This window comes from Hyperolius riggenbachi, chromosome 7 (genome assembly GCF_040937935.1).
Source record: "Hyperolius riggenbachi isolate aHypRig1 chromosome 7, aHypRig1.pri, whole genome shotgun sequence".
In the NCBI taxonomy this organism is placed as follows: Eukaryota; Metazoa; Chordata; class Amphibia; order Anura; family Hyperoliidae; genus Hyperolius; species Hyperolius riggenbachi.
In genome coordinates, this window is record NC_090652.1 from 317,898,861 (window position 1) to 317,915,727 (window position 16,867).

At 44.0% G+C, this 16,867-nt stretch overlaps 1 protein-coding gene across 1 annotated transcript in view; it reads right to left on the reverse strand.

The window, feature by feature from the left end:
* The window catches only part of LOC137525920 (macrophage receptor MARCO-like), a 78,796-nt gene that overhangs the window by 43,629 nt on the left and 18,300 nt on the right, over positions 1-16,867 (reverse strand). Inside the window, exons 2-3 of the mRNA XM_068247132.1 lie at positions 1,470-1,571; positions 832-1,107 (exon numbers count right to left, since the gene is read on the reverse strand). Of these exons, the coding sequence (XP_068103233.1) occupies positions 832-1,107; positions 1,470-1,571 (378 nt within the window). The remainder of the gene's footprint in view (positions 1-831; positions 1,108-1,469; positions 1,572-16,867) is intronic.

Below are 16,867 nucleotides of genomic sequence, written 5' to 3' on the forward strand. Positions count from 1 at the left end.
CCACATCCATACCCTGACCCACATACCCACACCTGTGCCCTGACACATGTACCCACATCCGTACCCTGAGACTATACCCATATCCGTACCCTGAGACTATACCCACATCCGTACCCTGAGACTATACCCACATCCGTACCCTGACACATGCATACCTCCCAACTTTTTGAGATGAGAAAGAGGTCCACTTAAGCCATGCCCCTGCCACACCCCATCACACCCCTAGTCACGACCCCATCACACCCCTAGTCACGCCCCCATCACACCCCTAGTCACGCATACAATAAAGATATCATATAATAATTCTTTCCTTTTTTTATATAATTTTATGATTTGAACCACACTGGTCCTTTTTATCCTGGTTCATTTTTCTTCATTTTAAAATTTTTAAATTAGTAGTATATCCATTTAAAGGATGGGAATAACGTTTAGAGTCAATCAAACACATTTTTTAGTAGAGAAATATATATATTGACATAGAAAGAGGGACAAAGTCCTGAAAGAGGGACAAATGGGGAGGAAAGAGGGACAGAGGGACAGGGCTCCCAAAGAGGGACTGTCCCTCCAAAAGAGGGATAGTTGGGAGCTATGCTCATGTACCCACATCCGTACCCTGACACATGTACCCACATCCCTGCCCTGATACATATACCCACACCCTGACACATACACCCAGCACATATACTCACATCTGTACCCCAGCACGTATACCTACATCTGTACCCCAGCACTTATACCCACATGTATGCCTGTGCCAGGGCACCTGTACTCTCTAGCTGTACCCTGGCACATGGCCCCCACCTCTGCCCACCTCCTGGCATTGCACAGTACCTGGTATCAGGGAGATGTTGTTGATCCTCATACTCATCTGGTCGTTCTGGACTTGGATGAGGTGGATTTCGGCCTCCAGGTCCTTCAGTCTGTTAGTGGCTCCCCAGGGTGCTCCAGAGGACGATGATGACACATTCTTCACTGTGGTGACACCCTTTGAGCTGGAGAGCTCTTCCCTTCCCCCAATCCTATATTCACTACTCCCCCCATCAGGTGCACACTCCATGCTGCAGATCTCGTCTCTGAATTCCGAAAACCGGCGATGCAGCTGCAGATCTGATGGAGAGAGAAAGAGCAGATTGTGGCCACAGACCTGTGGGTGGAACATGGGCAACAAGGGGGCAACAGAGGGTATACTGATATCATAGGTCTGTACCTTTACTATCTCAGTATTTATCTGTGGGTGTATGGTGACATCTGTGGATTATCTGAGGACAGATCTGTGGGTGTATGGTCACATCTGTGGACTATTTTAGTACAGATCTGTGGGTGGGTGTGTTAGAGATTTGACAACATTATTACCTAAGCTGCAGTACAGTAAAACAACGACAAGATGCCACTGTATGTAAAATGTGATGATTTATGGGATTGTTATTTCCTGTATTCTCCTGGAAGCCCCTCCCCCTGCTGCCACTTACCTCTATAGGCCAGGTAGACAAAGCCTGCTGTCAGGAGGAAGAGATATCCCACTATGAAAAATCGCAGATATTTCTCTTTGGGGTTTTCCTTTGGTTTTATATCTGCGGAGAAAAGAAAGCAATAAGAGATCTGTGCAATGAAAATTTACAGACCAGACACACGATAAAGAGGACCTGTCACCTGGATGTGTAACTGGAGAGATCACGGGGCCCCTGACCATGGGGTATACCAGTAATGTCTCCCTCCTCTACCTACGGGTATGTGATGTGCGGTCCCATGCAGCAGTACATAAAGGGCATGGAGATATGTAGTGTGCTGCTTGTGCATGTTAGGGCCATACTGGGCCCCTCTGCATCTCCCGGGCACCACAGCAGCTGTCAGAGCTCCAGTGCTATTATTATGCCCCAGCTGTCCTGGCACCCCCTATGGGTGGGCTAGATTCCCTGCTGGTGACCATCCCCCGACTGGTTGTCTTTGGGTTCTCTCCCTTCCTTTCCCTATTCCTTTAATATTCCGTTAAATAATTCAGGGGGACACGCAGGAGCGTTTCTGAACCGTGTATGTGCGAGTTGTGAACCGTTCAAACCAGAGCAGGATCATCAAACCAGGCAACCTAGGCAGGTGCATGGGGTCTAATGGGTGTCAAGGAACCCACCGGCCACCTTCTCTGACCACTTCAGCTTACAGTACAGGCGCTTTCTGGCTGGGGAAACGTTTCACTCCGGATCACTATTTCCTGTATCTGTGTTGCACAAATGTTTTATTGGCATAATTACCATTCCATCCTAAGTTTCAGCCCGGGTATATCCTTCTCCTGCATAAGCTGCACAAAGCAGGAGGTTACTTTGCACAGCTGCACTAACTGAGCGACTGGCAACAACAGCAGCATGGATCCACCAAATAACCTCATAGACAAAATAACGTCAGTTCTTCAGAAACAGGAAATAAAACGGGCGTTGGAAATTACACCGCCTTACTTATAAATATCTTCTAGGAAATCTTGTCTCCTAAAACTCTCATGGGGTGTAAAAAAAAGAAACATCGGGAGATCAGTACGACCGCACTCCACCATACGTTTCCTCCTATCCCACAGCAGAACTTGTGTGCGCTTTTTCAGTTTTGAGAATTTGCATTTGCTGTACATATAAAGGACCACTACCGCATCAAATTTTAAATACATGAAATACATGAAAACCCATAAATAAGTACATTTCTCCCAGAGTAAACTGAGCCATAAATTACTTTTCTCCTATGTTGCTGTCACTCACAGTAAGTGGTAGAAATCTGACAGAACTGACAGGTTTTAGACTGGCCCATCTCCTCGTGGGAGATTCTCAGGGTTTTCTCTATTTTCAAAAGCACTCAGTGAATTGCAGTTGCTCAGATAAACTGCCAGAATAGTGTGTAGACAGGAAGGAGGGGCTGTATCTTTGTATAGACTGTTTCCAGGGATTGTCTTTATAAAGAATAAAGGACATACTGAGAATCCCCCATGAAGAGATGGACTAGTCAAAAACCTGTCAGTTCTGTCAGATTTCTACTACTTACTGTAAGTGACAGCAACATAAGAGAAAAGTAATTAATGGCTCATTTTACTCTGGAAGAAACGTAATTCTTATTTGTATATGTTTACATGTATTTTACATTTTTGCAATAGTGGTCCTTTTAATGCAAGGCAGTGGCAGTGGCATTTGCCTTGTGTTACTGTGTGAATTCTGGCATCCAATGTTTCTGCAGAAACAAAAAACAGCCCCCATGTCTGCTTTTTTCCACACTGGACATGCGATTCGCTAACAATGCAAGTCAATGGAAATGTGAGGTTCCGCATTCTACCTTTGGAAATTGGCATACGAATGTGATGTTAATTACATAAAGTTTCATGAAAATTAACACCATTAGCATGCATGGAAAAAAACAGTAATGTGCAAACAAATTCACATAATGTGCAAACAATAACTGGATGCAAAAAACCCCGCAAATCACGGAATCAAAATTACTGCAAACACGGCTGGAAATCACAGGGATTAGTGTGAAGGTTTACTTCCTGTTGGCGGATTTAATCTAATAATAGAGGTTATATTTAACAAATGGGGCTCGATTCACAAAGCGGTGCTAACCCAGTTAGAGACTTTAGGCATGATAACCATTGCACCACGCTGGTGAAAAGCCAGTTTAGGTGTGATAAGTTTAGGTGTGATAAGTTTAGGTGTGATAAGTTTAGGCATGCTAAGTTTAGATAAGTGTAGATAGCGCGCAAAGTCCCGCACGCAAAGCAGCGCCATTAAACTCTATGCGAAGTGCACCAGACTTTGCTAGCGCAAAACTTTTGATCAGCTGTGCACTGCGGTGCTAACGCAGTTGGTGCTTAAACTTATCATGCCTAAACTTATCACACCTAAACTTATCATGCCTAAACTTATCACACCTAAACTTATCATGCCTAAACTTATCACACCTAAACTTATCATGCCTAAACTGAGTTTAGGCATGATAAAGGGCTTTTCACCAGCGTGCTAACTGTTAGCACCGCTTTGTGAATCATGCCCATTGTGTGCAAACTGTATGCAACTCAAAACTGGAGCAGTCGCCCTATGTTGATTCCCATGAATTCAATTCAAAGCACACAATTTGCATTATGTTTTCATGCATGTTGGAATTATTAAGATGGCCCACAAACTACACAATAAAATGATCCAATTTTACAGCAATTCGATAAAAACAATCAGTTGCACAGAGAAATTGGAAGCTTTTTTGTTTTTGTTTTTTTCTTATTTAAAAGTAGATAGAAAGTGGTGAATTTTCTGACCATTATTTTCGTGGATTGAAAGGTGTAGGATAGATTGACAATTTCTTGGTTTATAGATTCAAGCAATGTTTTCAGATTTTACAATCATTTTTTTCCATAGCTGGGGAAAAAATGAACACATATGGTACATTGGTCAGATTGATAAAATATTGCAATCATTCAGAAATATTGATTGTAATTCTCCAATTGAAAAGAAATATAAGAAATTGTATAATGTGTGGGCCGTCATCGCCTCCACACAATGCAGATTTTACATCCCTGCGTGTTTCCTGTTTCTCATTAATTTGTTGAAGGCAAACTTAAGCAATTTAGTATTTTCTGCGTTTGAGGAAATCAAAAAGGGGAATTTTTTGCATTCGCTGATTTTTGCTTTCTACACGGTAAACATTTTCTTTTTGAAAAGAGGAAGGGCCTGACTCAGTTCTGTGTGATTTTACTTTCTACGCGATGGAAAATGCCTCCGTCAGGATATTTCCCCGGGTATAATCTATATTTTCTTCCTCCACAGAGAAGGAACATTGTTGTTATTAATTGTAAGATTGTAAAAATCGTTCCTCATTTGTGAAACAACAGAAGATCTGACACACGCATACTCACATAATAAAAAATGACATGAAGATGAAGATTTGGTCCCGAGGGTCTGTTATCGCCCCAATGATTATCCCACGGTGGGGATCGGTGGCCTGTTGACCTGCAGTGCTTTTTTTTTCTGTATTTTTAATAATCACAGTGTGAAAAGTTTGATAAAATCCCCTGTGCTCCATTGTGCTGCAGCGCTTACACTTCTCCAGGTTGACAAATGCCGTCTATATCTGGTGATCACTGATGGAAGAACATCGCGAACAAACATTCTCAGGCAGGCGAACTTTACAAACCGAATCGCAAAACGCGAACAAAATCACTAGCTTTTTGCAAAGCAAATTTCCAGCGATTTTTCTCTGTACAGGAAAGCGTTTCTGAAGCAATTGCGTTTTGCAATTTTATAACATTGAAACACAATTGCTGTAAAATAGCAAAATATGCTGAATGCAGCGCTTTTGTGATTTAAGAGACATTGGGGTTGATTCACTAACCAGTGCTAACTCAGTTATCACGTGTTAAGGCTTTGCATGTGCTAACTAGGGTGCTAAGTAGTTTGCATGGGCAAAGCTGTTGCTGTTCGCAAGCTATTTTAGCATGCGTAGGGCATTAGCGCATGAAGAGGCAGTTTGCACGTGCGAAGGGGCTTTTCACTAGCGTGCTAACACTTAGCACACTTTTGTGAATCAAGCCTCCTGTAACGCTCGCTATCTCCTTTTGCTCCCCTTCTGCACACTTACCGTGCCTTATCAGAGTTAGTGTGCCTTATCAGAGTAGCATAGCGAGCGCTACAAACTTATGCCTGCTAATTGGCAATGACAAGAACTCCACTCGTCCTGAGGGTCCAATTACTTTAAAGGAAATTATCCCCGCACTTTGATTGGCCCAATAGCAGTGGCGTAGTGAAGGAGATGTGGGCCCCGATGCAAGTTTTACAATGGGGCCCCAAAGCATTCTCTAAATAACAATTGATACGGCGCACCAAAACCTGCCAATGGCAACTACAGTGTCAGAGGTGCAAGAAGGGGATTGGGAACAGTTTGTTAATAATTACCACAATTTACAGTATCTATAGAAGCGATTATTATGAGCACAGGACCAATAGAAAGCTAATACTGCAGTTGAGGGAAAGTCCTTTGAGGCCCCTCTGGCCCAAGGGCCCCGATGCGGTCGCAACCTCTGCATCCCCTATTGCTACGCTACTGCCCAATAGGCTGACTGTCAAGTTTCCTGTCAAGTGACAGGCAGCCTATTGGGCCTCTTACCGCTAATCGCCGGTACCTGTTGCTTTATCACGTGGCGCAGCAGGAAGCCGCTGATCTGAGGTCTTGTAGCGGCTAGCAGGGGGCGGGGGACTGTCCTACAAGAGGTGGCCACCGAGAAGGTGAAACGAGCGGTGGCCGCAGGGAGGGGGGAGCAGGCTGGATACCTACTGGGGGCACCTATCTGGCTACCTATACTGGGGGCAGCTATATTGGCTACCTATACTGGGGACAACTATACTGGCTACCTATACTGGGGGCACCTATCTGGCTACCTATACTGGGGCAGCTATATTGGCTACCTATACTGGAAGCACCTATACTGGCTACCTATACTGGGGGCACCTATACTGGCTACCTATACTGGGGAAAATTATACTGGCTACCTATACTGGGGGCAATTATACTGGCTACCTACTAGGGGCACTTACCTGGCTAACGTATACTGGGGACATCTATACTGGCTACCTATACTGGGGACAACTATTCTGGCTACTTATACTGGAGGCACCTATATTGGGGGCAACTATACTGGCTACCTATACTGGGGGCAACTATACTGGCTACCGTGTGGGCACCTAACTGGCTAACCTATACTGGGGACAATTATACTGACTACCTATACTGGGGGCACCTATACCTGGCTAACTATACTGGCTACCTATACTGCGGGCAACTATACTGGCTACCTGTACTGTAGGCAACTATACTGGCTACCTGTACTGGGGGCAACTATACTGGCTACCTATACTGGGGGCACCTATACCAGGCTAGCTACCTACCTCTACCTATCAGTGATGCTCGAATGTACCCAAACTCGATTCGAGTACATTCGAATTCAAGTCTGGGTCAAATTCAGGTTCGGCCGTGATCACGACCAGTAGAATTCGATTTGAATTCGAGCCGTGATCGGTAATTGAATTCGGGTATGACCCCGAATTCGTGATCACTAGTTCGGATGGCCTTACAGCTATATTTTTTTAAGGATAATCACAATAAAATAAGTGTAATTGAAAAAAAAAATGATGGAAAACTTTTTTTCTGCATTTCTTGTTTATTCTTCTTCACCTTCTTCTTTTTCTTCTCTCCATCTTTTTCTTCACCGTCTTCTTTTTCTGTTTTACCATCTTCTTTCTCATCACCATCATCTTCATCATCATCTTCTTCACTGGCACCTGGTTCTTCTTCTTCTTCTGGGTCATCCTCACTTGGTTTTTCATCTTCTTCTTCACCTGGTTCTTCTTCGTCTTCTTCTTCATCATCATCATCATCATCATCATCTTCATCATCATCATCATCATCATCATCATCTGGTTCTTCTTCATCATCATCATCTGGTTCTTCTTCTTCATCATCATCATCATCTGGTTCTTCTTCTTCTTCTTCATCATCATCATCATCATCATCTGGTTCTTCTTCACCTGGTTCCTCTTCTTCTTCACCTGGTTCTTCTTCTTCTTCACCTGGTTCTTCTTCTTCTTCTTCTTCTTCTTCTTCTTCTTCTTCTTCTTCTTCACCTAGTTCTTCTTCTTCATCATCTGGTTCTTCTTCTTCATCTGGTTATTCTTCTTCTTCTTCACCTGGTTATTCTTCTTCTTCTATTTCTTCACCTGATTCTTCTTCTTCTTCTCCTTCATCTGGTTATTCTTCTTCTTCTTCACCTGGTTCTTCTTCTTCTCCTTCATCTGGTTCTTCTTCTTCTTCACCTGGTTCTTCTTCTTCTTCTTCACCTGGTTCTTCTTCTTCTTCTTCACCTGGTTCTTCTTCTTCTTCTTCACCTGGTTCTTCTTCTTCTTCTTCACCTGGTTCTTCTTCTTCTTCATCTGGTTCTTCTTCTTCTTCACCTGGTTATTCTTCTTCTTCTTCACCTGATTCTTCTTCTTCTTCATCATCATCTGGTTCTTCTTCTTCTTCATCTGGTTTTTCTTCTTCTTCACCTGGTTCTTCTTCTTCTTCTTCACCTGGTTCTTCTTCTTCTTCTTCACCTGGTTCTTCTTCTTCTTCACCTGATTCTTCTTCTTCTTCTGCTTCATCTGGTTCTTCTTCTTCTTCACCTGGTTCTTCTTCTTCTTCTTCACCTGATTCTTCTTCTTCTTCTCCTTCATCTGGTTATTCTTCTTCTTCTTCACCTGGTTCTTCTTCTTCTTCTTCACCTGGTTCTTCTTCTTCTTCTTCACCTGGTTCTTCTTCTTATTATTCTTCACCTTGGTTCTTCCTCTTCTTCATCTGATTCTTCTTATTCTTCACCTGGTTCTTCTTCTTCTTCATCTGATTCTTCTTCTTCTTCACCTTGTTATTCTTCTTCTTCTTCACCTGGTTCTTCTTCTTCTTCTTCATCATCATCTGGTTCTTCTTCTTCTTCATCTGGTTCTTCTTCTTCTTCATCTGTTTTTTCTTCTTCTTCACCTGGTTCTTCTTCTTCTTCTTCACCTGGTTCTTCTTCTTCACCTGGTTCTTCTTCTTCTTCTTTACCTGATTCTTCTTCTTCTCCTTCATCTGGTTCTTCTTCTTCTTCTTCTTCTTCACCTGGTTCTTCTTCTTCTTCTTCACCTGATTCTTCTTCTTCTTCTTCACCTGATTCTTCTTCTTCTTCTCCTTCATCTGGTTATTCTTCTTCTTCTTCACCTGGTTCTTCTTCTTCTTCACCTGGTTCTTCTTCTTCATCATCTGATTCTTCTTCTTCTTATTCTTCACCTGGTTCTTCTTCTTCTTCATCTGATTCTTCTTCACCTGGTTATTCTTCTTCTTCTTCACCTGGTTCTTCTTCATCTGGTTTTTATTCTTCTTCATCTGGTTCTTATTCTTCTTCATCTGGTTCTTCTTCTTCTTCATCTGGTTATTCTTCTTCTTCTTCACCTGGTTCTTCTTCTTCTTCTTCACCTGGTTCTTCTTCTTCATCATTTGGTTCTTCTTCTTCTTCTTGTTCATCATCTGGTTCTTCTTCTTCTTCTTCACCTGGTTATTCTTCTTCTTCTATTTCTTCACCTGATTCTTCTTCTTCTTCTTCTTCTTCTTCACCTGGTTGTACTTATTCTTCTTCTCTTTCATCTGGTTATTCTTCTACTTCACCTGGTTCTTCTTCTTCTTCTTCTTCACCTGGTTCTTCTTCTTCATCATCTGGTTCTTCTTCTTCTTCATCTGGTTATTCTTCTTCTTCATCTGGTTATTCTTCTTCTTCACCTGGTTCTTCTTCTTCTTCTTCTTCACCTGGTTCTTCTTCTTCATCATCTGGTTCTTCTTCTTCTTCTTGTTCATCATCTGGTTATTCTTCTTCTTCTTCACCTGGTTATTCTTCTTCTTCTATTTCTTCACCTGATTCTTCTTCTTCTTCTTCTTCTTCTTCTTCTTCTTCTTCTTCTTCTTCTTCTTCTTCTTCTTCTTCTTCTTCTTCTTCACCTGGTTGTACTTATTCTTCTTCTCCTTCATCTGGTTATTCTTCTTCTTCACCTGGTTCTTCTTCTTCTTCTTCTTCTTCTTCACCTGGTTCTTCTTCTTCATCATCTGGTTCTTCTTCTTCTTCATCTGGTTATTCTTCTTCTTCATCTGGTTATTCTTCTTCACCTGGTTATTCTTCTTCTTCTTCACCTAATTCTTCTTCTTCTTCTTCACCTGGTTCTTCTTCTTCTTCACCTGGTTCTTCTTTTTCTTCTCTTTCTTCACCTGATTCTTCTTCTCCTACTTCACCTGGTTATTCTTCTTCTTCTCCTTCACCTGGTTATTCTTCTTCTTCTTCACCTGGTTATTCTTCTTCTTATTCTTCACCACCATCTTTTTTTTTGTGGTTCGTATTCTTCCTCTTGTACCCAACTTAATGTTTTTTCCCATACAGAACTCAACTGTTGTAAAATGTGTTCTTCACCAGCGTAGCTAAATTGGTAGCGTAATAATAGCTAGTGGCGCATGGCAACAGCACATAATTCAGCGGACCGTGGCGGCGGGAACACAGACAGCAGGAGGTTAAATACAGCAGCAGGAAGATGAGTGACGTGTGGCAGCAGGCAATGTAACGGGCCATGGTACCTAGCGTTGGTACCATGGCTGTAATAATAAACACCATACAGCAGGAGGTTCCGGACAGCAGTCGTGAAGCCCACATTGTGTCCAATACACAACTGGGACAGCACAGTTTTCAACCCAGACACCTCAGAATAATTTTTTTTTTACAAAAAAATGTAGCTATTGTAGTGGTGTAATAGCTAGTGGCGCATGGCAGCAGTGCATAATTCTGTGGACCCTGGCGGTGGGACAGACAGCAGGAGGTTAAATACAGCAGCAGCAGGAGGAGGTGGAGTGACGTGTGGCAGCAGGAAATGTAACGGGCCATGGTCCCTAGCGTTGGTACCACGGCTGTAATAATAAACACCATACAGCAGGAGGTTTCGGACAGCAGTCATAAAGCCCATATTGTGTCCAATACACAACTGGGACAGCACAGTTTTCAACCCAGACACCTCATTTTTTTTTTGAATACGAATAGACAGACAGTACTAGTAGTGTAGTGGTCTACAGTAGTCGATAACTAACTCATGTGACCAACAGTGGCAATCAAAGTCTGTCACACACAGACGCAATCAATAGGGTCAGGCAGAGATGACAGGCAGTCATAGATCATAACAGATGCTGCCCTCTGTACTGTAACTAACACAGTACTGAAGCTAATAAACTCACAGACTAACAACAGTAGAAATTAAGTAAACTAGTACGTAGTTAAATAACAACTAACTTTAATCCTTAGTAATAGTGTAGTACACTAGTAGTCGATAACTAACTCGTGTGACCGAGAGTGACAATCAAAGTCTATCACACACGGACGCAGCCAATCAATAGGGTCAGGCAGAGATGTGACAGGCAGTCACAGATCACAACAGATGCTGCCCTCTGTAAAGTAACTAACACAGTACTGAAGCTAATAAACTCACAGACTAACAGTAGAAATTAAGTAAACTAGTTCTACACAACTAACTATAATCCCTAACCTACCTAAGCTAGTAGTAGGCTAAGGCTACTTAGGCTATCAGGCCCAGCCTGCACACAGACCTAACACTAGCCTAGCACAGTATACAGTATATACACTACACTAGCTGACTGAACTATAACAATCAAATCACTATCTATCTATAAATCAATATAATCAATGTGTTAACAATGTGTGTGGGATGTAAAACGCTGGGTTTAACAGTGAAAAAGCACTTGCTCAGACCAACAGCAGCACTGGAGATGCTCTCAGTACCGCTCAGTCACACAGCAAGGACGGGCTCAGCAACATGGCCGCCGCCTTATATAGAGGAGGGGAGCGCCAGACTCCCCTCCTCTGATTGGTTGCTAGGGCCTCGGCTGGGGGCCTTCTGATTGGCCCAATGACATCATCCCCTGGATACCGAAGCCGAATTCGTGATCACGGGTTAACACCCGTGATCATGGCCGAATTCGAGAGGCACTATTCTGGTAAATTCGACTTTGGATTCGAATTTGGCAAGCCTGAAAATCTACCCGTGATCACAGGGTGAATTCGAATTCACGAATTTGGAGAGCAACCCTGATACCTATATCCTCACAAGTTTGCCTCAGTCAGCAGAGAGTCTAGCACCAGCCCTGATTGCTGGATGTCCTGATTGTACAGAGTTCTGCACTAGAGTGACCATATTTTTGTGGGTCCAACCTGGGACGGGGGGGGGGGGGGGGGGGGCGGCGCGCAGTGGGAAGGAGTGAGGAGCACGCAGCGGCGAAGACTGGGGGAGGGGGGCTGCGCCGAATAAAAATGGGCGTGGCCATGACATTGTATGGGCGGAGCTAACGTAATGATGTAACAGCGAGGCATAAGAAAGCAGTGTTTACGCCATGATGTGGACAAACGAGACTTTGTATCATGGGTGTGCAGAAACTGTGTGATGCTAATAGTATACCGTAACCACAAAGCAGCAAACATAGCCATCTATGACCATTAAATAATAAATGCAGTAACAGTTACCCCGGACACCAGAAAATAAACGCAATAGGCAACATGTCAGTATAAAATAAATGCAATGCGGGCAAACATGTCAGTACAAAATAAACGCAATGCGGGCAACATGTCAGTACAAAATAAACGCACTGCGGGCAAACATTTCACCAGAAAAGAAACGCACTGCGGCCAAACATTTCACCAGAAAAGAAACGCACTGCGGGCAAACATTTCACCAGAAAAGAAACGCACTGCGGCCAAACATTTCACCAGAAAAGAAACGCAATGCGGGCAAACATTTCGCCAGAAAAGAAACGCACTGCGGGCAAACATTTCGCCAGAAAAGAAACGCAATGCGGGCAAACATTTCGCCAGAAAAGAAACGCACTGCGGGCAAACATTTCACCAGAAAAGAAACGCACTGCGGCCAAACATTTCACCAGAAAAGAAACGCAATGCGGCAAACATTTCGCCAGAAAAGAAACGCACTGCGGGCAAACATTTCGCCAGAAAAGAAACGCACTGCAGGCAAACATTTCGCCAGAAAAGAAACAATGCGGGCAAACAATAACATTTCACTAGAAAAGAAACAATGCAGGCAAACATTTCACCAGAAAAGAAACAATGCGGGCAAACATTTCACCAGAAAAGAAACAATGCGGGCAAACATTTCACCTGGAAAAGAAACAATGCGGGCAAACATTTCACCAGAAAAGAAACAATGCGGGCAAACATTTCACCTGGAAAAGAAACAATGCGGGCAAACATTTCACCTGGAAAAGAAACAATGCGGGCAAACATTTCACCTGGAAAAGAAACAATGCGGGCAAACATTTCACCTGGAAAAGAAACAATGCGGGCAAACATTTCACCTGGAAAAGAAACAATGCGGGCAAACATTTCACCTGGAAAAGAAACAATGCGGGCAAACATTTCACCTGGAAAAGAAACAATGCGGGCAAACATTTCACCTGGAAAAGAAACAATGCGGGCAAACATTTCACCTGGAAAAGAAAGCATTTACTCACCTGGCAGAAGTGTCCGGCCTCTGGCGCGCTGCTCCGTCCCGGGACCGTCTTCCTCCTCCTGCTCTTCTCTCCCGCGCTGACAGGGCTACGGCAAGATGGCGCCCGAAGCCCTGTACTAGTGACACAAATAGGTCTCCAGTACAGGGCTTCGGCAGCCATCTTGCCGTAGCCCTGCTCGCCTGCCGGTGTCGGAAACAGACACCGGAAGAGGAGGCTGGAGCGGGGCTGCGGGCAATGAACTGGCACGGCGTCTATAGACGCCGCTGCCAGTTCATTGAGGAGAGAGTGGCCAGAGTCCCGAGGCCGGGACGTCCCGCTGCTGAAAGCGGGACGTTTCCCGGGACCTCATTAAGCCTGGGACAGCGGACCCCGAATCCGGGACGTGTCCCGGGCAATCCGGGACGTCTGGTCACTCTATCTGCACTGCTCACGTATCTATGCTCTCCACTATTTATACCTGTATGCCGACGACACCCAGATATATCTCCACACCCCAGATCTCTCCTCCTCTACCATGGACAAAGTCTCTGCCTGCCTCACATCCATTTCCTCCTGGATGGCTGCCAGGTACCTGAAGCTTAATTTGGACAAGATTGAGCTTCTAATATTCCCACCCCGCACAGCTGCACCCCTCCCAGATCTGCACGTCACTATTGAAAATACTACTATCCACCCTACCTCCCAAGCCCGCTGTCTAGGCGTTACTCTGGACTCTGAACTTTCCTTTACAGCCCACATCCAAGGTATTGCCAGATCCTGCAACTTCTACCTCCGCAACATTTCCAAGATCCGCTCCTACCTGTCCCCTGACACCACTAACTTCCTCATCCATGCCCTTGTCATCTCCCGCCTAGACTACTGCAATTCTCTCTTATCTGGCCTTCCCTCTAACCGTACTGACCCACTTAAATTGGTAATGAATGCGGCAGCCAGACTGATACATTCTTCTCACCGCAGCGCCTCTACAACTCCGCTCTGTAAAGCACTACACTGGCTCCCCATCAGCTTTAGGATCAATTTCAAAATCCTGTGCTTGGCCTACAAATCAGTGCACAAGACCTGCCCGACCTACATCTCTGATCTGGTCCACAGGCACATACCAGCCCGCCCCCTCCGATCCTCCAATGACCTGCGCCTAGTCGCACCACGCATAACTCAGTCACACGCACGATTGCAGGACTTCACCAGAGCTGCCCCTACTCTCTGGAACTCTCTTCCACCAGCCGTCAGACTCGCCCCCACCTTTAATACCTTCAAACAAGCTCTCAAGACTCATCTCTTCACACTCGCATACCCCCCTACACCAGCATCATAATATGTTCTGTTAGACACCCTCTCAAAAGACACACCTATTGTCTCCACCCCACCCTTTAGATTGTAAGCCTCTGGCAGGGCCCTCCTCCCTAATGTATCCAGCTTGATTATGCAATCTTACTCACAACCATCCTTCTTGTAGACTCGAACAGTCTCTATCTTGACCTATGACACTGTATTGTTATCAAATCATTTGCATGATCTTGTTTTGTTGTGAGTTTCCGTATGTTCTACCTGTATGTTAACCCATTTATCTATTGTGCAGCGCTGCGTAATATGTTGGCGCTTTATAAATACAATAAATAATAATAATAATAATAATATTTATTCTGTACTATTTACAGCAATACGGAAGATGTTGGTGCTGTATCAATAAATAATAATAGAACAATAAAAGTGCAATGCAGAGATTCTTTATAAGAAGATTTCTGATGCCAGAGGATAGTTTGGAAGGCTGGATTTTATCTGAACGTGCAGCATAATATCGTCCCATAATTCTCATTGTTGGGTGGAGGGACAGTCATACAATAAGCAGGGAATTTCATTGTAATTATGACAAAGATAAAAGCAGAAGTGAAATGAAGATAGAGAGTGAGAGACACGAGGAGTGACCCTGGAGAAGAATTATCCAGCCACCAATGGAGTCATTAATGAACATTATTATCACACCCAGAGACTCACTATTTCCTCATCTTCATAGAGGAGAAGAGATCTCTACACTCCCTGAGCTTTCACTTCCCTCTCTTACCCATCTCACAAGTCACCATCGTATGTGCAAATCAGCAAAATCTCCACACAGATACTACTACACTAGATAATAATACAGATAGTACTGCCACTACATCACCAGATACTACTACAGCTAGTACTGCCACTACATCACCAGATACTACTACAGCTAGTACTGCCACTACATCACCAGATACTACTACAGCTAGTACTGCCACTAGATCACCAGATACTACTACAGCTAGTACTGCCACTACATCACCAGATACTACTACAGCTAGTACTGCCACTAGATCACCAGATACTACTACAGCTAGTACAGCCACTACATCACCAGATACTACTACAGCTAGTACTGCCACTACATCACCAGATACTACTACAACTAGTACTGCCACAACATCACCAGATACTACTACAGCTAGTACTGCCACTAGATCACCAGATACTACTACAGCTAGTACTGCCACTAGATCACCAGATACTACTACAGCTAGTACAGCCACTACATCACCAGACACTACTACAGCTAGTACAGCCGCTACATCACCAGATACTACTACAACTAGTACAGCCACAACATCACCAGACACTACTACAGCTAGTACAGCCGCTACATCACCAGATACTACTACAACTAGTACAGCCACTACATCACCAGACACTACTACAGCTAGTACAGCCGCTACATCACCAGACACTACTACAGCTAGTACTGCCACAACATCACCAGATACTACTACAGCTAGTACTGCCACTAGATCACCAGATACTACTACAGCTAGTAGAGCCGCTACATCACCAGATACTACTACAACTAGTACTGCCACTACATCACCAGATACTACTACAGCTAGTACTGCGCCTACATCACCAGATACTACTACAGCTAGTACTGCCACTAGATCACCAGATACTACTACAGCTAGTACTACCGCTACATCACCAGATAATACTACAGCTAGTACTGCCACTACATCACCAGATACTACTACAGCTAGTACTGCTGCTACATCACCAGATACTACTACAGCTAGTACTGCCACTAGATCACCAGATACTACTACAGCTAGTACTACCGCTACATCACCAGATACTACTACAGCTAGTACTGCCACTACATCACCAGATACTACTACAACTAGTACTGCCACTACATCACCAGATACTACTACAGCTAGTACTGCCACTACATCACCAGATACTACTACAGCTAGTACTGCGCCTACATCACCAGATACTACTACAGCTAGTACTGCCACTACATCACCAGATACTACTACAGCTAGTACTGCCACTACATCACCAGATACTACTACAGCTAGTACTGCGCCTACATCACCAGATACTACTACAGCTAGTACTGCCACTAGATCACCAGATACTACTACAGCTAGTACTGCCACTACATCACCAGATACTACTACAGCTAGTACTACAACTACATCACCAGATACTACTACAGCTAGTACTGCCACTAGATCACCAGATACTACTACAGCTAGTACTACCACTACATCACCAGATACTACTACAGCTAGTACTGCCACTACATCACCAGATACTACTACAACTAGTACTGCCACTACATCACCAGATACTACTACAGCTAGTACTGCCACTACATCACCAGATACTACTACAGCTAGTACTGCCACTACATCACCAGATACTACTACAACTAGTACTGCCACAACATCACCAGATACTACTACAGCTAGTACTGCCACTACATCAC